Source organism: Psammomys obesus, unplaced genomic scaffold (assembly GCF_907164565.1).
Source record: "Psammomys obesus unplaced genomic scaffold, mPsaObe1.curated_primary_1811, whole genome shotgun sequence".
In the NCBI taxonomy this organism is placed as follows: domain Eukaryota; kingdom Metazoa; phylum Chordata; class Mammalia; order Rodentia; family Muridae; genus Psammomys; species Psammomys obesus.
Genome location: NW_026594377.1, coordinates 789,751 through 815,148, shown reverse-complemented (window position 1 = coordinate 815,148; position 25,398 = coordinate 789,751). Strand labels below are relative to the sequence as shown.

At 56.0% G+C, this 25,398-nt stretch overlaps 1 protein-coding gene and 1 long non-coding RNA gene across 3 annotated transcripts; one reads left to right on the top strand and one right to left on the bottom strand.

Moving 5' to 3' along the window:
• Positions 1–16,194: 16,194 nt before the first annotated feature.
• Positions 16,195–17,636, bottom strand: LOC129685333 (uncharacterized). 2 transcript variants are annotated; one of them, XR_008721471.1, is made up of 2 exons: positions 16,766–17,636; positions 16,195–16,655 (listed from the first exon to the last, which is right to left on the bottom strand). It is a non-coding gene; the product is annotated as an uncharacterized LOC129685333 (long non-coding RNA). The 2 variants fall into 2 exon arrangements; XR_008721472.1 differs by having other exon boundaries at positions 17,114–17,636.
• Positions 17,637–17,893: 257 nt separating this feature from the next.
• Comp (cartilage oligomeric matrix protein) lies at positions 17,894–25,312 on the top strand. Its single transcript, XM_055618827.1, has 19 exons — positions 17,894–18,047; positions 18,252–18,337; positions 18,712–18,763; positions 19,148–19,317; positions 20,002–20,139; positions 20,282–20,356; positions 20,434–20,592; positions 20,675–20,779; positions 20,864–20,971; positions 21,282–21,441; positions 22,340–22,458; positions 22,611–22,663; positions 22,740–22,921; positions 23,064–23,242; positions 23,350–23,398; positions 23,820–24,016; positions 24,541–24,713; positions 24,945–25,084; positions 25,159–25,312. Exons 1-19 carry the CDS (start codon positions 17,972–17,974, stop codon positions 25,212–25,214), a joined length of 2,277 nt encoding a protein of 758 aa, XP_055474802.1. The 5' UTR covers positions 17,894–17,971; the 3' UTR covers positions 25,215–25,312.
• Positions 25,313–25,398: the final 86 nt, after the last annotated feature.

Below are 25,398 nucleotides of genomic sequence, written 5' to 3'. Positions count from 1 at the left end.
ACCCTGAAGCCTGTGAAGATAATTGCTGCTTTTGTCTTGAGACCAGGTCCCACTAGTCTGGATATCCTTAGAATCGCAGAGAAGGGGTCAGATCCCCTAGAACTAGTTACAGATGTTGTGGGCCCTGGGAGCTCAACTGAACGCTGACCCTCTGCATGAGCAGTATGTCCTCTCAACCTGTGAGCCCCCACTCCAACCTGATAGAGGGTCTCATACCCAGGCTGTTTTGGAACTCTGAGCAATCCTCCTGCCTCAAAGACCCTGGTGCGGGGATGGCAGGTGTACACCACCTCTGGGATTGCCATGTTGGCCACAGAACCCAGGGCTTTGTGTATGCTGGCCAAAGGCTACCAACACAGGCGGCATGGAGACTGTGGGGACTGTGAGGAGTGTGAGGCACACTCCTCCCTGTGCCTACCGCCCACTCCTAGTGCAGGAGTGTCGCAGCTCTGACGCGAAAGGCTTCCGCTACAGAAGTGTTGCAGCTCTGCTCCAACAGGGGGAAGTCTCCCCAGCAAACGTGTTACATCTCGGATGGAGAGGTATCCTGGCGATTGGGACCCAAGGAATACTGAAAAGTCACATAGCGCAACAAACTTCATATAAGAGGTTTTGGTAGGGAAAAGCCCCAGAGTAGCCGTCTCTGCTGGGGGAGAAGCAGCAGGGAGCCTAGCAGAAGGCAAGGCTTCTGTAGGATTTCTTTGGGCTGGGGGTGGGGCGATTATGTGGCCTAGTTTTGACAGGCTGGGATTGGTGGGATTCTGCTTCTTGGCCCTGGTCTTGGAGTTGGGGTCAAGTCAGGATCAGGGTGTGCTTTCCTTGGTCCAGGTCTTGGAGTCAAGTTGGGGTCCGGGTGTTTTTCCTTTGCCCTTTTACCCTACAGGAAACCCTGCGCTAGGGTTTCCTAGCAGTGGTATAGGACACATCCTGGATCTCCCAGTAACCACAGGTGTGGGGCAGTCCTTCCAATCCTAGAACTCAGGAGGCAGAAGCAGGAGGATCTCTGGAACTCTGAGGCCAGCCTGGGCTACTTAGGAGTCCCGGGCCACCCAGCACTACATAGTCTCAACAAACGAACGCTGTTGTGTGGCGGCAACGGCCTGCCATCCCAGGATTCTCCCAGGACTCTGGAGATGGAGGAGGATCAGGGGTTTGTGGAGAAATTTTAATTCAGAATTTGCTGCTCTGACAAGAGATCACATCCAAAGACCTTATAGGTCTATGTGATCCACCTGCAATATACAAACACACCTTTAATCCCAGAAGACAGAGGCAAACGTCTCTGAGTTCCAGGCCAGCCTGGTATAGGGCAAGCTTCAGGTAAAGAAAAGCTTAGGTCCAGACATGGTGGGACACACGTTTATCCCAAACAGTGAAGGTAAAGTTAGTTTGTAGAAGGAAGCACCCATGTTTGAAAGTGATATCTAGTTGAGTGGCAGAAAAGGTGACAAATCAGAGAAGATTTGACAGAATAGGATAGGAGGAGAAGAAAGGGAAGCTACTTAATGAGCAATGAAGAGGAGGCAGTTTTACTGGGACTAATAGAAAGGTTGCAGAGAGAATTCAGGTGAAGACCAAATGAGCCAGAGAATGAGAAGGAGCAAGAAGATTAGAAAAGTTTGCTGGATTTAGTTTAAAGCTAATCAGAGCAATTTAGGGGCCAAGGGAGAAGCCAGATTGAATAATTCAGCTGGCAGAGGACGTTGAGCCAGACAGCTGAGTTGAACCAGCCAGAGCTCAGAAAGAACAAGAAAGGGTGAGCTTATTCAGCCGTAAGTCTCAGAGGCTGAAAAAAAATTCTAGTCCTGGGTTAGATTGTACAGAGGCTAGAAGCTTCCAGGACCAGACCTATGTGAGCAGACAGACAGTAAGCCTCCAAGATGACAATTGAACCAGACAAATAAAAGTTCCTTTTACAGGGGTTCAAGATCATCCTAAAAAAAAAAAGAAAATTATCCTAAGTTATATAGCAAGTTTGAGACCAGCCTGAGCTACATGAGAACTTGGCTTAAAACAAAAACAAAACAGGCAAATGTTCCTTCACAGCTAGGCATGGTGGCACACACATGTAGTCCTAGCACTCAGGGAGGCAGGAGCAGGCAAATCTGTGAGTTCGAGGCCAGCCTGGTCTACAAAGTGAGTCTGTGTAGCCAGGGCTACACAGAAACTCTGTCTTGCAAAACAAAAGCAAAAAAAAAAAAAAAAAAAAAATCCTTCAGGCCAAGCATTAGCCCTGTTGACTGTGGCCTTCTGCAGAAGGACAACATGCTTCCTGTAGTCACTGCTCAGTAAAAGGGTCCCTGATGTGTTCAGTTCTCACTGCGGTTATTTATTTGCGTGTGGGCACACCGCACAGCACGTGTGGAGTCGTGGACAAGCTGCAGTGTTGATTCCTCATGGAATGGAACTCTGGCAAACCCCTTCACCTGAGTCATCTCACCAGCCCCTTAGCTATTTACATCCAGGTCAGGCAACAGGGTGAGATGAAACCTCAGACCTCAGCTTAGACCTCAGTTCTCTGAGAAAGTGACTTGGTGATCCCCTCACCTCCCTTTAGGCACCAAGAGTCTGGGATTCTCTGTGGATTCGAGCCCTGCCCAGAGAATGCCTGATGCATAGCTGAGGGACCTCTAGAGGAATTTTCATTCAGAGCATAGCTGCTCTGGTAAGAGATCACATTCAGAGATCACATTCAAAGACCTAGGTTTGTGTGATCTGTCTGGAATACAAACATGGCTTTAATCTGGGAGACAGAGGCAGCAGATCTCTTGAGTTCCAGGCCAGCCTGGTATAGAGCAAGTTTCAGGGAAAGCAAAGCTTAGGTTCAGGTGTGCTGGGACACGTTTAATCCCAGCACTCAGAGGCTGATCTGCATCCTACTCAGTGCTGTTCGGGTGACTCGGTGAGCCAGCACTCACACAGAGGCCGACCTCTGCATTCTCCAGCACTCAGACAGAGGCCGATCTGCATCCTACTCAGTGCTGTTCGGGTGACTCAATGAGTTGAGAGGCAGCACTGGAGAGATGGCTCAGTGGTTAAGAGGGCTGTCTGCTCTTCCAAAGGACCTGGGTTCAATTCCCAGTGCCCACACGACAGCTGTCTAGCACTCTGGAGGCAGAGTGACACGACAGCTCACAACTGTCTGTAATGCCAATTCCAAGGGATATGACACCTTCACACTAATGCACATGAAATAAAATTTAAATAAATTAAAACAAGACAACTAATGAACTCCAGTCCTCTGCTCAAGCAGGGGCCCTCCACTGCAAAAAGGCAGGTAGGGTCAGCAGCATGTGATGAGCTCTCAGCCCAGCTGCAGTGGGTGGGATTAGAGATGAACCTTGTAAGACACAGCTGGTTTGTCTGCTTTGATAGGGGTCCAGAGTGTGAAGATCAGAGGACAGTTGGGGAACTCAGTCTCTCCCTCCACCATGTAGGCTCTGAGGCTCAAACTCAGGTCCTCAGCCTTGCAGTAAGCACCTTTACCCATGAAGCCCTATGGCCAGCCCTCAGGGTTTGATTACATCGAAGTGGGCGTGCAGAAGCCGGGCGTGGGTGTCGGGTATCTTCCTCGGTCTCTCCACCTCGTTTCTGGAGAGCATCTCTTCGGAGCCCAGAGCTGGCTGATTTGTGGAAGCTGGCTAGCCAGCGGCCTCCCATCTCAGTGCCTAGATCGCAGGTGCCCCGGGCATTTCACTGCAGATGGTTTCATCTGGGCCCAGAAGTTCCACATCAAAGGAAGATCGTCTTCTGTGATGCACTTGTGAAATGGCCCGTGGTGGTGGTGTACTGGAATATATTTAATGCAAAAGTCAGGGGCTGGACTGACAGCTCAGGGGTTAAGAGCACCGGCTGATCTTTTGGAGGACCTGGGTTCAGTTCCCAGCAACCATACTGCAGCTCCCAACTGTCTGTAACTCCAGTTTCAGGTGATCTGACACTCTCCTCTGACCTCTGTAGGCACATGTGTGCACATACCCACACACAGAGACACATATATTAATTTATTTTATGTATAGCATGTTTGTCGCCTAGACTGTGTGCGCAGTGCCAGAAGAGGGCGCCAGATACCCAAGAACTGCAGAGTTAGGGCTCTCGTGAGCTGCTCTGTGGGTTCTGAGAATTGAACCTGGACCCTCTGCAAGAGCAGACAGTGCTCTTAACTCCTGAGCCTTTCTCTAGCCTTGATACACATAATTTTTAAAAACTAAAATATTTTAAAGGCCAAAAACAAATAAGGGGCGGTGGACACGGCTTAGTACCCCTGAGTTCAAATTCACAGACCCTGTGTAAAAGTTGGGCATGGGAGCACATGCCTGTAATCCCAGCTCTCCTTTGGGGAGATAGGAGGCAGAGACAGGAGGGTCCCCAGAAGCTTGGAGGCAGCTAGCCTACTGTATACAACCAGATGAGAGCCTGCCTCGCCCGGTCAGCACCGTGTGATGTCACAGGCGCCTGTGGTAGGTGTCCCGCCCACACGCAGGCATGTCTGCGTCTTCTCTGCAGGGTCCCAGCAGTGTATGCTGTGGGAGGAGCCCAAGGTCATGGAGGAGGGGCTGTGGGCCACACTGATACCTTTTTTTTTTTTTTTTAAGTAAGGGACTTTGTTAAGGAGAAATGGAGCCGAGCATGGTGGTGCATGCCTTTAATCCCAGCACTCAGGGAGGCAGACGCAGGTGGATCACTGTGAGTTTGAGGCCAGCCTGGTCTACAGAATGAGTCAGGACAGCCACAGCTAAACAGACAAACCATCTTGAAAAACCAAAAGCCAAAACAAAACCAAACCAACACAAACAAACAAAAAACCAGAAGGCTGAGCTCTTCCTGGCACTCTGGAGGCAGCAGGTGACTGAACTCGAGGCGTGCCTTGTCTACATAATGAGAGTGAATACGAAAAGTAAATCAAATGTAAAAATTGAAACAGGACTTTGAGAGATGGTGTCTCTGTCAGGGTTTCTATTGCTGCAACAAAACACCACAACCAAAAAGCAAGTTGGCGAGGAAAGGGTTTATTCAGCCTACACTTCCACATCACTGAAGGAAGTTAGAACAGGAACTCAAGCAGGGCAGGAACCTGAAGGAGCTGCTGCAGAGGCCGTGGATGTGCTGCGTACTGGCTTCCTCCTCTTGTCTTGCGCAGCTGCTTCTTACAGAACCCAGGACTGCCTGCCCAGGGACGGCCCCACTCACAGTGGGCTGGGCCATCTCCCATTCATCACTAATGGAGAAGATGCCTTACAGCTGGATCTCATGGAGGCGTTTCCTCAGCTGAGGCTCCTTCCTCTCTGATGACTCTAGCTTGTGTCAAGTTGACACACAACCAGCCAGTACAGATGGCTCAGTGATTAAGAAAGTTTATTACTATTGCAGAAGACACGGGTTCTGTTCCTTGCAACCACAAGGAACTCTGGACTCTCTCAACTTCCCGAGAGTCCAGATCCAGGGGATCTAATGGCCTTTCCTGACCTCCGGTGCTACCTGCAACCATGTACACACACTCACATTCACACTCTCACACATAATCACATTCACACACTCATACACATGCGTCATTAAGAATCTAAAATAGATCTATCCAGGCATGATGGCAGGAGAATTGAGTTCAGAGTCGTTAAACTCTGATTGAGTTTAAGCTCAGCCTGAGCTACATAAGACCAGATCGCAAAGACTCAGGCCAGGCGTGCTGGCCCATGCCTGTGCGCATCTCAGCAAGGGGGAGGTTGAGGCCTGAGGGTTGATTTCAAGGCCAGCCTGAGCTACACAGAGAGGTCCTTTTTCCAAAACAAATCAGTAAAGCCAAGGTTGGTGCTCACACCTTTAATCCCAGCGCTCAGGAGACAGAGGCAGGGGGATCCCTGTGAGTTTGGAGCCAGCCTGGTCTACAGAGCTCCAAGCCAGCTCAGGGCTGCCAGCCTCAAAAATACAAAACAAAACAGGGAAAAATGAATGAAATGCTCACAGTCCTCAAGGCTGCTCTACCACACCGGCCACCACAGGCGGCTCAGATGCCCGTGGGGGACGAGGAGAGAACTCGGCCTGTTTTCTAGATGGTGCTGCACCGCCCCGCCGGCAGCCCCGCCTGCTGAAGCTGCAGCAGACAGCTGTGGGGCTCAAGCCCGGCTCTGCATCCCCGGAGGACACCTTTGAGGGCTGGCGGGAAGACACCGGCAGCTCACTCTGGAGGGAGCCTGGGCCAGGCCTGTAATCCCACGCGATTCCCAGCCCATGCCTGTGGCTTTGGATTGGGGACCAGGAAATTAGAAGGAACAGGATTATAGAGTTGAGGAAAAGAAATGGGGGTGGGGGACGGAGTAGGTGGACAGATCTCGGAGAGGGGCAAGATACTGCCATCCCATGTGGATGTACGCCGATGGGGGCCCTCGGCACTGGGGCATTTGAAAATTCCATTTCTTTTTATTATTAGGATCAGGAGCGCTGGCCACAGTGCACACATGGAGGTCGGAGGACAACTCGCAGGAGTCAGTTCTGTCCTTCCATTGTGCAGATCCCAGGGACGGAACTCAGCTTGCTGGGCTTGGCAGCAAGCTCCTTTACCTGCTGAGCCATTTCGGCAGCCCAGAGCAGGAGAAGATCGGGGCGAGCATGCACCATTCTCTAGGCAGCAGCCTCCTCCTGGCCCATCTCTATCGCTGCCCAAGGTGCCCAACAATGAGGTGGCCATGGTGGCAGAGCTCAGAAACCTGGATGACTACTCACAAGGGCGAGCTGGGCTGTGGGCGTGACGCAGTGCCAGCCTGCAGTGGAGGAGCGTTGGGCGTCAGGCGCCCTGCTCTGTCACTCTCCCCCCTTACCCTCCAGCTGCTGGCATCTCTCACGGAGCCGGGAGATAGGCTGGCAGCCAGCAAGCTCCAGGGGTCCGTCCGCCCCTGCTGCCTGAAGGATTGAGGTGGCAGGTGCATGTGAGCATGTCCAGCTTTTAGCATTATTTACCTCTATATCTATCTGTCTGTCTATCATCTATCTGTCTGTCTATCATCTATCTATCTATCATCTATCTATCTATCATCTATCTATCTATCTATCTATCTATCTATCTATCTATCTATCATCTATTTATCTATTATCTATCTATCATCTATCTATCTATCTATCTATCTATCATCTATCTATCTATTATCTATTATCTATCTATTTCAAAAGAGGGTCTTGGCCAGGCAGTGGTGGCATATGCCTTTAATTCCAGCACTCGGGAGGCGGAGGCAGACAGAACTCTGAGTTTGAGTCCACCCTGGTGTACAGAGTGAGTTCCAGGACAGGCAAGACTATACACAAAAACTCTGTCTCAAAACAGCAAAAAACTCGGGTCTCACTGTGTAGTTGAAAGTTACTCCGTAGACCAGGCTGGCCTCAAACCTCAAACTCACAAAGATCTGCCTGCCTCTGTCTCCCAAGAGGCAGGATTAAAGGTGTGCGCCACCTCACCGCCTAGCTCCTTTTTTTTTTTTTCTTTTCAAGAATTTATTTATTTTATGTATATGAGTGCTCTATCTGCATGTCCTACAACCCAGAAGAGGGCATCAGATCCCAGTGTAGATGGCTGTGAGCCACCATGCGGCTGCTGGGAATTGAACTCAGGACCTCTGGAAGAGCAGACAGTGCTCTTAACTCGCTGACCCATCTCTCTAGCCCCCCACCCAGCTTAATTTGTTTGTTTGTGTTAATGTATGTGCCAGAGATTTGAACTCCCTGTGCTTTCCCAGCAAGCACTCCCACCCACTCCCCAGCCACTCGTTTATTGATTTTTACTGGTGTGTCTGTTTCTGTGAGGGTGCCAGATTCCCTGGAACTGGAGTTGCAGACCAATAGTTGTGAGCTGCCATGTGGTGCTGGGAATTGAACCCTGGTCCTTTGGAGGAGCAGTCAGTGCTCTTAACTGCGGAGGCATCTTTCCAGCCCTTGGAATAGACGTTTAAAGACCAGACTATGGTGGCCTGCCGGTTGGAGACAAGCTTCTCCAGGGCACTGTAAGTCAGCATGTTTTTTAGTGACTTTAATGTGTGTTGTGTGCATGTGTGTGCATGAGGGTCTGCACGTGTGCATGTGTGTGTGTGTGAGTGCAGGTATGTGTACTCATGAGTTTGAGAGCACATGAGTGCACCTATGGAGGCCAAGGCTCAACTTCAGGAATCACTCCTGTTCCTCTGGAAGATTTTCTTTTTAGGCAGGTTTGTGTTTTGTGCATGTCTGTGCAGAGCTGCAGAGTGCAGAGGAGGGCGTCAGATCCCAGGAGTTTTCGGCAACGGTGACCTGCCCATCAACGGGGCTTGGAGTGCTCTGAGCCCCTGATTGGCCCCACCTTGTGGTGGTTTTCTCCTTTTTGTTTGCTGTCCTGCCTCTGCCCACGAGGAGAAAAAGGCCGGGAGACAGCAGCAGCTTAGCTCTGATTCTGGACAAGTGTGGGTCTCTCTGCTGGCAGTGTGACCTGAAATGGCCTGGTGTCTCTGGGCCTTGCCTGTGAATAGGATTCACGGGACCCCGACACCCCAAAGCAGTGCAGTGTGCTGGTGGCTCACTGCACAGGGCGGTGGCGCACGGAACGAACGCTCCAGCTCCTCTGGTAGTGTCTATTTTAAAGGTTCACTCGCTATTCAGATAGAAGGAAGAAAGCATTACTGACCATGCCATGGACGAGGCCTCATTCCTCAGGCTTGGAATCTGTCTCTGTTTCTTCCTTTTTTAAAGATTTATTTAAGTGTATGTACATTTTGCCTGCATGTATGTCTGTGCATCATGTGTGTGCAATGCCAGCAGACACCAGCAGAGGGCATTGTATTCCCAGGGACTGGAGGTACAGATGGCTGTGGGCTGCAGTGCGGGAGCTGGGAGCCAGACCCTCTGAAGAGCAGCCAGCTCCGTTAACCCCTGAGCCGTCTCTCCAGCCCCTTCTTGGCTTTTTTCTGACTCTGTCTCTGTCAGCCTTCTCTCTCTCAGTCTCTCTGTGTTTCAGGTGGACTAAGGGCCTGTCTGGTCCTGGTGATCTAACTCACCGGGCACGCCCAGCATCCCTCCTGCTCTTCCTAGCTTTTCTGTAAGTTCTAGATATCCTTCTGCTCTGGAAGAACAGCATTCTTCTCCTGCACCAAGAGCACTTCTCGAGCACAGAAGCAACCCAGGCCACCAGCACCTCGTAGCTTCCTCACAAGAGCCTCTGCATCCTGGCAGAGGTGCCCTTGCTGAGTCCTGGCCACGATGGAGCCCAGAGACTCCCTTTCCCAGGAATAGCAGCCGACAGCGGGTCTCCTTGCTCAAAGGAGCCTGCTGTTGGCAGGGCCACACCCAGCTGCCTGAGTTGCTGTGGCTTTTAAACCCTCCTGTGCCTGTCTTTGAGAGGGTTCTTTGAACATGACGGTGGGCTCAGCAGCCGGGGAGGCCACCTGCACTTAGAAGCCACAGTGGCTTTATTGGGGACGTGCTGAGGTGTCAGGAGCTGGCTTTCAGCTCCGCTTCAAAACCCTTCTTCCCAGAGAGGCTAAAGGCTGCCATTCAGAGTGGCCAGGCGCAGCCGTCCCCTGGGCCCCTTTCCGTTCTGAGCCGGCGCTGGAAGGTATCTTTAGATGGAATTTCACTGTACTGTTTTAGATGGTGAGAGGGAAGGACATTAGCACGTCCCCACCCCAGACACACTCCTAGGTGGCCCCACTGCTGCCAGTTTGAGTGGGGGTGGCTGTGGGCTATGTGTGTTTCTTTTTCAGACAGGGTAGCCCAGGCTGGCCGTGTATTGACTAAGGAGCTGAAATGACTCTGAAGTCCAGATCCTCTTGCCTTCGCCTCCAAGGGAAATGAAGCCATGCTTCCTACTCCAGCCTGAAATACAAAGGTACAGCACGTAGCAGGGGCAGCTTTACGGAATGAATAAACAGTTTAAAATGCATCAGCCACACGTCTGTTTCTCTCAGCCACTTCCCCGTCAGGGGAAATTGGGGTGGGTGGGACAGGCCAAGAAAGCCAGGCTTGGAGGGTGGTCCGCCAGCAGTTGGCAGGGGTGTCTACAGTGTGACCAGGCCTTTCCACTCTGGTCCGACTCCGGCCCCGACAGCCATAAACTCACCCTGCTTAGCCTGGCAGCGTTTTCCTTTAATGTGTTCCTGAAGGCTCTGGCGGGACGGGGAGGAAAATTCCAGAGTAACAAGGAGAGAGCTCTTTCAGATCCTCAGGGACCAGTGGGGGCAGGACCCAGGGGCGCCCCAAAGCCCTCCGGGGAGGCCTGTCTGCCCATTGTCTGACCAGAATGGACCGGAGGGACAGACAGGCTGCCGTGATGCCTGTGGTGTGGGGACGGCCTTGCCTCTTCTAGCGACTTCTCCACAGGAGTGCATATAGACTTTGCTGAGCCACGGTGGAGCCTGGACCGCGCTGTCCAGTCGTCCTGGGTGTCTGTCGCAGGTACACACTTCCGCACACGCCTCTGCTGCTCCTCGCGGCCCTGGAGTGAGGGCTGAGGAGCACAGCATTTCTACCCCTGCTGTGCCTTCTCCCTCACCTCCATGTCTTCTACACTGAACTTGGTACTCCCTGTGGCCTCACTCTTACCCGTCCTCCAGTCACAGCACAGAGCCTCTTCCTCATGCCCCCCAGAGCTGCCTGTGCTCCCCCATCACGACTGTATTGACAAATGAAGTTCTGGGTTACGATCCCGGAATGTTGGGGGAAGTGGAGCGAGGTAGATGCCTTCCAAAATGCATCATTTGGTCTGGGAAGTCACGTGGTCCTGGAGATGACACCAACCTCCCTGCTGTGTTAGTTGTGTTGGAACTACGCAAAACACATTTAAGTCAGGACCTAGAGACAGAAGGAGCCATGGAGGCAGGGAGGAAGCGCTTGCAGACAAACAGGTCAGCTTGTGCAAAGGCCCTGAGGTCAGGCCGTGCCTGTCGGGCAGAGACCGCTCACAGCTCGGAGTGAGGAGGCAAAAGGGAGCTACAGAGGGTGTGAGCAGGGGGAGAAACATGGCCTAATTTATACTCTTTTTCTGTTTCTTTTCATTGTATTTGGAGACATACATTTGGGCTCTCGCTACAGCCCAGGCTGCTCCTGAACTCTGCTGACCCTCTTGCCTCTGCATCCTATGTGCTGAGGTTACAGTGGGAGGGAGGTCAGTCTGTGTTCCAGCTGGGACCAGGGTGTGGCCATGGGGAGTAGGAAAAGGAACTTGTCTCAGACACCACCTGGGTCTTGGGGCCAGCACTGAGGGGGTCAGGTTTTTGACTGAAAATGGCAATCTCAGGGAGAGAATGCTGAGGGGCCTAACCCAGTCCCCACCCCCACCCCCGGGGCCCAGCCACACTCCTGTCTGAGCAGGAACTATGAGGCTGGGCTGGGCTGACCCTGCCTGGATGGTCCGTGAGCCTCACAGATGAAGAATGGCTGCTGTGACTGGGCCTGGATGGAGTCCTTGTGGTGGGGCTGGCCGAGGCTTGAGCCAAGCTGACCTCTGACCTTAGGCCTGTGTTTCCCTCCTCCTGGATCTGTGTGCTGTGGCTGGACGCCAGGACCAAGTCCAAAATCCAGATGTGGCACTGGCTGAAGCCCTGGGGCCATGTGGTATGGTGGGACGGGAAGGTCAGCCCTCTGTGTGGGGCTGGCGGTGGCCAGGGGGCGTAAAGGGGAGGACTGTTAAGACAGTGAAGGATAGAAACATAGCATCACTAGGCAAGCTGTCGCCTATGGTACCAACCCCAACATCCCACTAAGAAAAACAGGCCCGCCCCAGTGGAGGCTAACCATGGCTGAGCCATTTCTAGGCTCTGGTGTGGGGTGGGTGGGGTGAGGGGGTAGGGTGGGTGGGGTGAGGGGGGTGTGGGTGTGTCTGTGGGTGGAGGGCTCATCGTCCCTCAGGGTTCTGGAGAGACAGCTGCATGTCTGTCTTCTCAGTTGTTTACCCATGAGCTCCTGATGTAGTGTAGGCTGGCCTGGAACCTGCCATCCTCCTGCCTCTGTCTCCTGAGTGCTGAGCTGTACAGGCCTGAGCCACCACAGCTGGCTAATGCATGCTGGGGCTAGAACCTGACCTTTGTGCGTGCTCCAGCAGGCACTCTACCAGCCGAGCCGCAGACACTCCACCAGCTAAGCCCAAGCCCCGCACAGCACAGATTTTTAACTTGAATGTTTTTACCATCAGGCACTATAATTTTTGGGAAAAAAAAAAAAAAAAAAAAAAAAAGCAGCGGAACTCACAAACTTGCCTCTCTTCGACTGCGCAGCCCTCTCTGGCTTCTGTTTGCTCGCTGCCATCTGGGCCCTGCGGTACTGTGACTGGCACAATCTTGATATTCCCTGCGATCTGATGGGTCTGCACGTGGCCATTTCAGCCTTTGGGAGCTGGACATGAGGGTGTGAGAGATGAGCTTCACCTGGACACTGTTGGCAGCTGTGACTGCATGAGGAGGGCGTGGCCACGGGCCTGGCACCTCCACTAACAGAACAGACCAAAGCTGTGCCCAGCAGACTCCTCCCTGAGCCTCATGGTTGCCTGGTGCCCAGCAGAGGTCAGGAGGGGAGTGGCTCCCAGCGGCAGCCTCCCTGTGGCCAGCATGTTCATCTTTCCACATGACAAGTGTGGAGAGAGAGCCAACCACGTGCAGGTGAAGGCCGCTAGCCCAGCCTGACATCTGCCAGGGGGACTAGCTGAGACAACTGGGTCCCCAAAGGCCACATGACAGGAAACCACTCAAGTGAGCTTCCCTGCTTTCCCCACAGCCCTGTTCTGAACCCAGCACCTTCCCTGCCCCGTGCATCCCCACCCACTCCTCCACCAGTCACCCAAGCTCACCCCGCTCCTCTGCAGCGTGCTCTTCCTTTCTCTACACCCTCCCTCATCCTCACGTCACTGTGACGCTGGTGATGCGCAAACCTCTGTGCTCTCGGCGCCATTCAGGCAGAGAGGGCCAGGACTTTCCTAGGACGAAGCAGAGGCCCCCTGATGACAGCGGCAGTGAGAAGGAGCCATTTGTAGGTGACTGTGCCCTGTAGTCACAGCCAGATAATTCCACTCACCTGCCTCAGACCCCTGAGGCCTGCCACAGTGCCTTTGCATGTGCGGTGCCCTGGCTTGGGCTTCCCAGGGACAGGTACCTGGTCCTCGGGGGGGGGGGGGGCTTTCTTGGCCCTGCAGTGCCCTTGGGCCACAACCTCTTCATACCCACACCCCGTGCCCCTCGAATGCATGCCCCGAGCCCCCAAACCATGGCCTCCGAAGGCTGACATCCATCTGGCACCTTGCTGCTGAGCCCTGTGGCCGCTTCTCCTCCCCAGGCCTGGGCCACTGCCAGGCGGGTAAACACCACTCTCTGCTCCATTCATCACTTGGTGAACAAGGGCCCCACTGTGGAGGCACTGAAGCAGGCTGTGAGATACAGCAGGGCGCTGAGGCCCTGGGGCTCCCTCTCCTGACTCCTCACCCTCTGTCCCCAGCCAACAGCAAAAACCCGGGGTGGACTTTCTCCTGTGGCCCATGTCTTTAGCATGAGGCAGGGAAGCTTCTGAGATCAGTAGCCGCAGGGAGGAGGCAACGAGTGAGTCCATCTTTGAGACAGGGTCTCATGGAGCTGGCTGGCCTCAACTCCTGACCCTCCCTTCTTCCTTGCCAAGGACTATTGTGACAGTCAGACTGTGCCCCACTGCTGCGGCTTTTGAACAAAGCTTTCCCATGTAGCCCAGGGGACCTGGGATGTGCCGTCCTCCTGCCTCTACCTCCTCAGTGCTAAGACGCTCTAGCATGCCTGGCTTCTGAGCTAGATGGAGTCCAGGGCTTTGTGCAGGCTAAGAAAAAGCTCTACCCGCTGAGCCACAAGCACTGTACCCAGGACAGCCAGGGCCACACAGAGAAACCCTGTCTCAAAAAAAAAAAAAAAAATCAAGGTGAGCCACATTCCCAGCCACTAGAATTGTATTTTAATTTCCTTTTTAATGTTTTAGATAATGCTTCTGCAACCTAGGCTGGTCTCAAAACTCTTTATACATCCGAGGATGGTCTTGAACTCCTTGCACTTCCTGGAGGCTGGAGTAACAATTGAGCCACCATGCCCAGTATCTTAGTCCTCCTGCCTCAGTGTCCCTGCACTCAGGGGTGGAGGTGGACATAGACACGAGCCACCATTTTGGGCCGTACAAATTCTTTTCTAATATTTTCTGTGAAGTTTGTGTAAGCGTGAAACACAGAGAACTGCCTGTATGAAAAGGTTTGATTCTCACATTAACACTAAAAAGTGGGACTGTGTTTTGTATTGAGTGTGCGCCTGTGTGCTTGTGTGCATTCATGCCTGTGTGTGAGCATGTGCACCTGTATGTGTGTGTGAGTGTCTGTGTATACCTGTGTGTCGGTGTGCTTCTATGTGCATGTGAGCCTGTGCACCTGTCCCTGTGTGTGTGTTTATGTGTGTGTGTGTGTTTGTGAGCCTGCACGCCTGTGCCTGTGTGTGTGTGTATATGTGTGTGTGTATGTTTGTGAGCCTGCACGCCTGTGCCTGTGTGAGTGTGCACATAATGTGTGTGTTTCAGGAGAGAAGGGACAAAGGGCTTTGCAGGGCTGCATGGATGGCTCAGTGGGTAAAGCGCTTCCCATTGTAGCATGAGGAAAAAGCTCAGGGATTCCTGGGGCTCACAGTGGGAGACAAGAGCTCAAAGATCAAAGTTAGGGGGCGGGCGTGATGGTGCGCACCTGTGATCCCAGCACTGGGGAGGCAGAGGCAGGCGGATCTCTGAGTTCGAGGCCAGCCTGGTCTACAGAGTGAATCCAGGACAGCCAGGGCTACACAGAGAAAACCTGTCTCAAAAAAATCAAAATCAAGGTGAAGGCTAGTGTAACAATTGTAGTAAAACATGCCTTTTAGATGTGTAGAAATAGCTCTACACCCAAGACTGCACCCGATAACCGGAACCCAGGGACACTGCTCACGAGAACCAGTGAGAACCAGATAGTCCCAGAACCCGTGATGCCCACTGCACAGCATATGAGCAATGCTCTGCTCTGCACATCTGGAGAAATGGCTCTCTGGTCTGCCCTGCGGCCGGAGAGTCCCCCCAGGATCCTGACCCTCAAACCAGAGACTCCTGTCAGAGAGTGGACCTGACCTTCAGCCGAGATCCATCGTCCTGGTGAGCAGCCCCAGGGAGACAAGTGGAGGAATTTAGAGTGTGAACCTCATGTGATAAAACATTTTGTTACACTAACTGCAGGTGTTTACCTTCCCACTTGGGATAGCCCCAAAGGGGCCTCGGAAGGTAAAGGTGCTCGCTGATAAGCCTGAGACCTGAGCTCCATTCCACCAGCTGGCCTCCACTCACACAAAAGAATATAATGAAAAAACTTAAAGACTCTAAATGTAATCTATCTCTATATACACCTATATCTGTATTTCTGACTGATGGTGCCTGAGCCTTTTGGCAAACTTCTGGATGTTTGGCAATTGCTCAATAAAATGGTAGCCAGTATAGTTAGCGCTGTGCTGTCTTTAACCCAAGGGGGGTCTGAGGTAAAGAGATCTATGCTGAGGGAGGTGGACAAGGAGGTGGGGCCTGCTGAAGGCTTAGGCAGTCACAGGCCTCAGAACCCGCTTCCTGACCCTGGATTTGGTCTTTATTTATGGAGGTTACGTCTGGCCTGGGATGTGGAAAGGGCCAAATGACCCTCCCCATGTTGCCCTGATGGATTCCCCAGACCCAGCCAGAGGCCCAGCAGGCCAGTGCCCAGCATATTTCCCCCTTGGGCGGAGGCAGGCAGCCGGGGCGCCACAAGTCTCCTGGCCCAGCAGGCGTCAATCAGAAAAGGCCCCTGGGGCTCCCTCAGCAGCCCTGCCTGGACCAGCTCCTGGAACCACTCTGCCTGGATGTCGGGAAGGAAGACTGGCCAGGACTCATGAGTTCCAGAATATCACAGCTATTGCCTGGCTGGAGCCAGAGCTAAGTCTGCGTTCATGTGTGACGGGCTATGTGTGGGTGGGGATGTGTGTGGGGGTGTCTAGCTCCCCAGCTCTGGGTGTGGGGCATGAGGCTGGCTCATCTCTCCTTAGAGGAAAACATGGATATAACTGGGGCTGAGTGCCATCCTAGCATTTAGGAAGCAGACGTGGAAGGATCACAAGTTCAAGGTCATCCTTGGACACACAATAAGTTGGTGGCTAGCCTGAGCTCCAGGAGACCCTGTCACAAGAATACAAAACCAACCAAACTAATAAATTACTCAAAGCAAAATCCATTTGAAGCATTGTCTGTGTAAATTCCAGGTTCAGGCAGATACTGGAGCCAGCCCGCTCAGGACTCTCCCAGGCTGCTGAGCTCACACAGTCACAGGAAGAGCCATGGTCAGCCCGAGCCGGAGGCCTGAGAGAGTTGCTGTCTGCTGCAGGTGGAAGGGCAGAGGAGGGCACAGGCCTGCAGGTACCAGGGCCCAGGAAGACACCGGCAGAGAAACTGGAGTGCTTGGGGTTAGGCAAGCAGCTGCCTGCGAGGCGGTCCCGGCCCCAGTGGAAGCCAGCAGGCAGGGATGAGCACATGGTCCTGGGCCCCAGCCCCGTGCCTGGCTCGTGGCAGACACCCGTTAGGCAGCCATGTGCTCCTACCTCAGCACAGGTCCACCCAGCAGTGGTGGTTTTCTGGAGAATTCCAACGCTGGTCAGCAACATCAGTCCCAGGTATGCCTGGAGCCAAAGAAAACAGGAGGCAGCTGCCCGGGGAGGGGGGGGGGGCGGCGAGGCTCCCTGTCCAGGCCCGCTCCAGCCTTCCTTTGGAGGGCTTCTCCCTCTCTCACCCTCTATGAGTCCCTGCCGCCTCAAGACATTGGCACTGCCCTCTGCTAGCTGCACATCGTGATTCTCCTTAAGCCCACGATCTTGACCCTCCGGGACCCGTCTGTCTAGCAGCCCCGGCTCTTTCTGCTGAGGACTTCTGCTGACATCCCTGATGACCCGGGGGTGATGGTGGAGCCACTTCCACACCGCCTCATTTGCCTCTGACACAGCTGGGCATGGTACCTTCCTGTGTCCCCCAGCAGCTACCTAGCAGGGAAAGTGGATGTGACCCAGGACAGGCACATTTGTGCGCCACGTGGAGGTCTAGAAATCTACACACACCCTTCAACCAACGGCCCCTCACTGACCTCACTGCCCCTCCCACTGATCTCCTGGACTGTCTGTCTCCTCCAGTCAGCCTTCCATGATTTCTTCTTGGAACAACAGCTCTTTCTTGGTAGTCTGGCTTGGCTTGCAGTGGCCCCAGGCGGACCAGGGCTAGAGCCCCAGTTTCTGTCTGCAGACTGTGAGTCCTGGGAGCCAGGTGGAGAGGGTTAAAGCTCCTGGAAGTTGAGGTGTTTTACAGCTCAGAGTGTGGCTGGCCCAGGAAAAGAGCTTTTCCAGTTCCCAGCGTTTTTATTTTTATGACAGTGCCTGCAGAGCAAAGCTGGGAGCAGCCCATCCCATCCCATCCCACCCAGCACTCCCACTGTTTCCTTGACGGTATAAAAGGGGAAACTGAGGCAGGGACAACCTTTACGGGAGATTCTGTTTGTCTGAAAGCGGGGTGGGGGCTGGAATCCAGGGCTGACACCCTGATAACCTGCGGACCTGGGCTGAATTCAGTCCCCTTCGCAGGGTTCTGAAGCGAAGACAAAGTGTGCAAGCGAGAGTGGGTGAGTTCGGACCTTACAATCACTTGTAACTTTGTTTCCCCAAATGTTACCCGAGGGGTGCAGATGGACTGCTTTGCATACAGCAGGCACTTAATGGTGGACGAGAGTACTTGACTCCCCAAGACTCATCCCTCTTTCCTCAGACCCCACCATGTCCCAGGCAGCAGCTGCTCATCCCGCGGCGCCGTGGGGTGCGGCCCTGAATGCAGAGTCCGGCTTGTTTACCTTGCGGCGGGCTCTGGGCAGGGCCGCGGGGGCTGTCCCGGCCGGGCACGGGGATAAATACGCCTCGGGCTCAAGGGCGCAGACTGCCACTGCAGCTCCGCCGCCATGGACCCCACCGCCTGCGTTCTAGTGCTCGCCCTGGCTGCCATGCAGGCGGCCGGCCAGGGCCAGATCCCGCTGGGTAAAGCAGCTTGGCGGGGTGGGGGATATAGGTGACAGGAGGTCCCTGTAGGCTCGCAATTCCTGCTCCTCAGAGCTTGGGGTCCGCTCTCCAGGGACATTCGGGCTGAGAAGTGAGGCGGCAGGCGGAGCCTGGAGGGCCCGGAGTGGCGGGGAGGGGTGATGGAATGGTTGGGCTACCGGTCAGTGGCCCCTCTGGACGCAGGTGGAGACCTGGCCCCGCAGATGCTGCGAGAACTTCAGGAGACCAATGCGGCTCTGCAGGACGTGAGGGAGCTGTTGCGACAGCAGGTAAGGGAACAGAGAAGAACAGAAAGGGAGACGGCGCGGGAACAGAACTGGGGTAGGGGGACAGCGCAGTGATGAGCGGAACGCAGAGAGGGGAAAGGGAGACAAGCGTGAGAACAAGGCGGGGAAGAGAGCCTAGGATAGAGTGGAAACCGGGCGCTGGACAGAGCGGATGGAACAGAGCTGGGGACAGGGCGCGGGGACCGGGGGGACGGGGTCGGAGCCAGGGAGCCAGGGGCTCCGAAAGGGGCTTGTGCAAAGGAAAATGTAAGGGAGTGGTGGGGGGCAGCGGGTTTTCCAGGGAGGGGTCTCGGGAGGAGGAGGGGAACCGAGAGAAGGCGCGTGGGGAGGCGTCCCGCTGACCTCCCGCCCTGCAGGTTAAGGAGATCACGTTCCTGAAGAATACGGTGATGGAGTGTGACGCCTGCGGTGAGCAGGGCTGGGCCCCGAGGCCGGAGGAGGGGACACAGATCGAAACGGAGGAGGAAAGGGGGCTGGGGAAGGTGGCTGGGGAGAGAGAATGGACGACGACGGAGCGGACTGGACGCCGGAGAGAAGGCCGGCGAGACGCTACAAAACCTGGGACCTGGGACAGCGCGGAGCCAGAAGACCGCGCCACTTCAGGACGCACGCGCGAGCATGCCCCGCCCTAGCGTGGGCTAAGACGGAGCCTTCCGAGGGGCGTGGTCCTGAGCGACTCCACCCAGGGCGGGTCCAGCACATCTTGTGGGCGCGGCCGAACAGGCTCCTCCCCTAGGCGTGTCCCAAAATGGCCCCTCCCCCAAACGTGACCTAACTCCTCCGCCTCCGCAGGGATGCAGCCCGCACGCACGCCGGGCCTAAGCGTCCGTCCAGTGCAGCTCTGCGCACCCGGCTCCTGCTTCCCCGGCGTGGTCTGCACGGAGACAGCGACCGGCGCGCGCTGCGGGCCCTGCCCTCCCGGCTACACCGGCAACGGCTCGCACTGCACCGACGTTAATGAGGTGCGCGGGCTCCCCACACCCCCGCCGTCCTGTCGTTCCCCGGGCCGACCCCACCACAGACTCCCGCCACCCCAACGACCCCCTCACTCACCGAGGGTGCCCTCCCGGACCGGGCCCACTCAGCCTGGGTCGCCAATCCGGAAGACCTCACTTCGGCGGCTGGAGCCCCACCTAGGACAGTTCCAGCATTGTCCCGGACGCACACCCTGACCACGCCGCCTGCCCCCGCTGACACCGGCAGGGGCTCTCCCCAGCCATCCTCACCGCTGGGCCTTGCTCGCCCCGGCCACTCTTCTTTGGAGAGTCGCCCTCAACCCGGCGATCGCCGCCGTGCCTGCGCGCCCCGGCGGCCCCTTCCTCCCTCGGCTGGGGATGCCCGCCCCGCACGTTCATTCCCGCACCCCTAAGGGGTCACAACCCATGTCCATGAAGGCAAAGTCGCCTGCGACCCTCGGGATCTCCATCCCGTGTGGCACGCTACTCCAAGAGCTGGCTGATGGCCCCTAAGTGCCCCGGAAGGCAGAGGCAGGCAGAGCTCTAGGCGTTTGAGACCAGCCTGGTAGACACGGTGTGTTCCAGAGCAGCTAGGGCTATGCAGTGAGACCCTGTCTCCAACAAAACAAAGCCCTCTCTCCAATCGCCTTCAGCCTGGGGCCCCCAATCCTGTGTGCTCCTCTCTCACAGTGCAACGCTCATCCGTGCTTTCCGCGCGTGCGCTGCGTCAATACCAGCCCCGGCTTCCGCTGCGAGGCCTGTCCTCCTGGCTACAGCGGCCCCACCCACGAAGGCGTGGGGTTGGCCTTCGCCAAGACCAACAAACAGGTGAGCGGCGTGCGGCAGAAGGGGATGGACGGCATTTTGTCCAAAACTCGGCCACGTCCTCGTTCCTGCAGTCGGGTGGAGAGGCTGGGTGAAGGAGGCGTGGCCCGGGTGAACCGTGAGTTGTCTGGCCGTGGTCCCCTAGGTTTGCACAGATATTAACGAGTGTGAGACCGGGCAGCACAGCTGCGTCCCCAACTCCGTGTGCGTCAACACGCGGGTAAGGAAGGCAGGGGTGGCAGCGTGGCGCCAGCGAGCCGCGGGGGCGTGACCCTAACGGACCGCGCCTGCGCACAGGGCTCCTTCCAGTGTGGCCCCTGCCAGCCCGGCTTCGTGGGCGACCAGACGTCAGGCTGCCAGCGGCGTGGGCAGCGCTTCTGCCCCGACGGGTCACCCAGCCCGTGCCACGAGAAAGCGGACTGCGTTCTGGAGCGGGACGGCTCGAGGTCGTGCGTGGTGGGTGCAGGCGCACGGGTCGTGGAAGAGGGGTCCCGGGGCTCTGGCGTGCGTGGACATTTCCACTGACTCCCCTGTGCAGTGTGCCGTCGGCTGGGCCGGCAACGGGCTCCTCTGCGGCCGTGACACGGACCTGGACGGTTTCCCGGACGAGAAACTTCGCTGCTCAGAGCGCCAGTGCCGCAAGGTGGGCGTGTCCCGGAGGGCGTGCCCTGGAGGGCGTGGCGACCCAAATAGACACGCCCCCTCACCTTGCCTACCCCCTCCCCAGGACAACTGCGTGACGGTGCCCAACTCGGGGCAGGAGGATGTGGACCGAGATGGTATCGGAGACGCTTGTGACCCGGATGCGGACGGAGATGGAGTCCCCAACGAGGAGGTAAGGCTGTGGGAGGGCTGTGGGCGGGGACTGGTTGTTTAACTCCAGTGAAGGGGCGGGGTCTCCTTGGAGATGGGCAAATCAGGAAAGTGATTTCCATTTATTTGTGTGTGTTCGCGTGTGTGCGTGTGAGCGAGAGTGACATGGCGTGTGGAGCTCAAAAGACCACTTGCAGGAGCCGGGTCTCTCCTTACCTCACAGAGGCCCTGGGAAGACTAAACTAAGCCTTTCCCCATCCCTCTGCCAGGCTACTGCGACATGATCACTGTCTCTCCATGCTGACCCTGGCTTCACTTGTCCCGCCTTCTAGGACAACTGCCCGCTGGTTCGAAACCCAGACCAGCGCAACTCGGACGGCGACAAGTGGGGAGATGCCTGCGATAACTGCCGGGCTCAGAAGAATGATGACCAGAAAGACACAGACCGGGACGGCCGGGGCGACGCCTGTGACGACGACATTGACGGCGACCGTGAGCAGGGCTGAGGAGCGAAGGGTGGGACCCGTCTCCCAGGCCTGGCACGCCCTGCTGGGGCTAAAGCCAGGCCAAGGGAAGCAGGAAGCCAGGCCTGGGGGAGAAGAGGGCCGAGGCCTGAGGGATGGAGGGTGGCCCCTGTTCAGGGTTCTCGCATAGCCAGTTCCGCACCCTGGGCTGGCTCCAGCAGGATGCGCGCAGGGGATGGCCTTGAATTTCTGCTTTTCCTGCCATCACCTGCTGGGCCCTGGGATGACAGGGCTCATACACATCCTGCACAAACACATTCTGCTTGGCCATACTTTTTTAAGTTTTACGTTATTGTTCCTGTTGTTGATTTGAGATAAGGTCTCTGTAGCCCTGGCTGTCTTGGAACTCACTATATGGACCAAGCTGGCCTTGAACTCACAGAGATCCTTTTGTCTCTGCCTTCTGAGTGCCACCCACTCACACCCGGCTTTAATTTTTTTTAAACTTGTTTTTATCTATTTACTTATTTTGTTTAGCCAAGACAGGGTCTGTGTAGCTCAGGCTGTCCTAGAACTCACTATTTAGACTAGGCTGGTCTTGGACTCCCAGTGGTCTGCCTGCCTCTGCCTTTAGGGCGCCAACACACCCAGCATGATTTTATATTTTAATTTTTCTATTTTGTATACACTCTTGTGTGCATGTGTGTGCATGAGAGTCATGACACATGTGGGGTCAGAGGGTAACCTGCATTGCAGGAATGGGTTCTTTTGCCATATATGTTCCAAAGATCAAACTCTGTCCGGCCCCTTGGCCATCCAGTCTTTAAGACCCTACGGAACTGTGGCTCTGTCCCAGGCCTGTGATGACGCGGAACTGGCCTGGCCCTATTCTTAGGATCCTGCCTTAGTTCCCTGATTTGTCTCAGGAATAGGAAATGTAGCTGACAACTGTCCCCGGGTGCCCAACTCTGACCAGAGCGACAGTGATGGTGATGGCGTTGGGGATGCCTGTGACAATTGTCCCCAGAAAGACAACCCGGACCAGGTGGGCTACTTCCTGTGTGAGCCTTAGTTTGGGAGCCACCATGGACCCTGCCAAGGGCAGTCTGCAGGAGGGAGCCTTTGGGGTGGGCAGGGCCTGGCTGTGGAGTTGGGGGTGGGGACGGCTTCTGACTGTGACCCTTCACCCCATTCCAGAGGGATGTGGACCACGACTTTGTGGGTGACGCCTGTGATAGCGACCAAGACCAGTAAGGAGCCCTTGGGAAGGTGGCCGCTGAGTGGTGCCTCCCTTCCAGGTCTCATGGTACTGCCCCTGCACTCTAGGGACGGGGATGGACACCAGGACTCTCGAGACAACTGCCCCACAGTGCCCAACAGTGCCCAGCAGGACTCAGACCACGATGGCGAGGGCGATGCCTGTGATGACGACGATGACAATGACGGAGTACCTGACGACCGGGACAACTGCCGCTTGGTGCCCAACCCGGGCCAGGAGGACAATGATCGTAAGGGTGGTGCGGTGCCTGGCCAGCAGCTGGTGTGTGGGGGGGAGGTGCCTGGTGTGGGCATGGCCAAAAGCTAGCATAAACTATTGGGAGGGGTCTGATTTCAGCCCACACTGGCCGCTTCTGTCCCATCTTCTTTTAGGGGATGGCGTGGGTGATGCGTGTCAGGGCGACTTTGATGCTGACAAGGTCATAGACAAGATCGATGTGTGCCCGGAGAATGCCGAGGTCACCCTCACCGACTTCAGGGCTTTCCAGACGGTTGTGCTGGACCCTGAGGGTGATGCGCAGATCGATCCCAACTGGGTGGTGCTCAATCAGGTGCGGCCAGGGCCAGGGTGGCGTTTAGGGGAGCCCAGTGTGCCCCCTCAGCAACAAGTCCACCACTCAGTGCCTGCCTGAGGCCCCTGTTCTTCCAATCTCACCAGGGAATGGAGATCGTGCAGACCATGAACAGCGACCCTGGGCTGGCTGTGGGTGAGGCGAGGCGGGTCGAGGCGAGGGTGGGCAGGGCGAGGGTGGGGCTATGGGGCGTGCCCATGGAGGACGTGAACCTGTACCCCTAGTCCCAGGAAGGGTGGGATTGGAGGGAGATAGAGAGATGAGGACAAATGGTAGGTTGTTGGAGTGGTCATGGGTGGGTGTGGCCATGGAGGGACAGGAGTTGGTCGGTCTGGACCTGGGAAGAGTTGAGCTGTGGCTGTGAGTGGGGCCTGGGGCGTGGCCTTGTGAGGGAGTGGACATGGGAGGCGTGATCCCCGAGAGCCAGTGGACGCTAGTGGGGTATGTTGGCGGTGGCCTTGTTTGGGGAGGTTTGGGAGCTGTCTCTTGGAGGGGCGGGGCCTGGCTTTCCAGAGCAAGCTGGCTTCCAGAGGGTCCACTGTCTCCCCTTCTGCAGGTTACACGGCCTTCAATGGCGTGGACTTCGAGGGCACGTTCCACGTGAACACAGCCACCGATGATGACTATGCCGGTTTCATCTTCGGCTACCAGGACAGCTCAAGCTTCTATGTGGTCATGTGGAAGCAGATGGAGCAGACGTACTGGCAGGCCAACCCCTTCCGGGCGGTGGCTGAGCCAGGGATCCAACTCAAGGTGCTGGCTGGCCTGCGCCCTCCTGGTCCCTCCACGCTCCACCCTCCCACCTGCGCCCCAAAGCTTTCATAGCCCTCCAGCCCTGTCCCACAGTCCTCGAAGCTGTCGCTACCTCATTTCCCCCAGTCCCAGCCCCCACCCTCCCATCTTACCTACAGTCACTGCCACCGGTGCCAATCCTCCCACAAGCCCGTAAGCACCCGCCCAGGAGGGCCGGGGAGACGCCTCCTTCGTTAAGACAAATGCTTCACCAAGCATGGGGACTGGAGTCATTCCAGCCTTGAAAGGTAGAGACGGTCCCCAGAGCAAGATGGCTAGTGAGACTAGCCACACTGGGGAGCCCAGGTTGGTGGAGAGACCCTGCCTCATAGAACAGGGCAGAAAAACTATGAGGACCGCTCTGACGATCTCCACCCGTCAGCAGCACCTGCACACCGCCACACGCAGACACAAGCCTTCTCTGCCGCCCCCACCTGCTCCACTAGATCCAGTTCTAATCCCTTCCCTCCCTTGGCCTGCGTCAGGCTGTCAAGTCTTCCACGGGGCCCGGGGAGCAGCTCCGAAATGCACTGTGGCACACGGGGGACACGGCGTCTCAGGTGCGGCTGCTGTGGAAGGACCCTCGCAACGTGGGCTGGAAGGACAAGACCTCCTACCGCTGGTTCCTGCAGCACCGGCCCCAGGTCGGCTACATCAGGTACGGCCTACCCTGCTGCTGGGCTGTGCAGGGATGCACTGCCTTGCTGCTTCCAGGAGCCTCTGGGCAGCCGGGCTTGGAGCTGCCAGGCCCCAGCACCTCCTGTGTACAGGGCACCCGGCATAGGTCCTCACAGAGGGGAACGGAACGGAAGCAGGCGCCCCTTCCCCTGCTGTGACACCAGAGATGAAGGGGGCCGAGCATGGTCCACCTCACTGGTCCCACTCACAGGGTGCGGTTCTATGAGGGTCCTGAGTTAGTAGCTGACAGCAACGTGGTGTTGGACACGGCCATGCGTGGTGGCCGCCTGGGCGTCTTCTGCTTCTCCCAAGAGAACATCATCTGGGCTAACCTTCGCTACCGCTGCAATGGTGAGCTGGGGGCCAGTGGGCAGGACCCAGGCAGCTCCAGAAGGCTTTCTCACCTGCTGTGTTCCCACCTGCAGATACAATCCCTGAGGACTATGAAAGTCGCCGGCTGCGGAGGGCCCAGGGCCCTTGAGTGGGGCCCTGCAGCCTGATGGACCGTGGTGGCCCAAGCTGCAGGTGTCGGGGGTCTGGCCCGGGGAGGAAAGGATAATAAAGTATGTATGTGGGGAACTGGCTGGCTCCAGTCTCTGTCTGTGCTCTGATCATTGAGAGGGTCAAGCGCATTCAACTCACTGCAGAAGCTGACACCCCTAGAA

Coding starts and splice junctions, on each gene's coding strand:
- Comp (XM_055618827.1), top strand. CDS start 17,972: ATGGACCCCACCGCCTGCGTTCTAGTGCTCGCCCTGGCTGCCATGCAG. Junction 20,140..20,281: donor TCGCCAAGACCAACAAACAG/GTGAGCGGCGTG, acceptor GTGGTCCCCTAG/GTTTGCACAGATATTAACGA. Junction 25,085..25,158: donor CCTTCGCTACCGCTGCAATG/GTGAGCTGGGGG, acceptor TCCCACCTGCAG/ATACAATCCCTGAGGACTAT.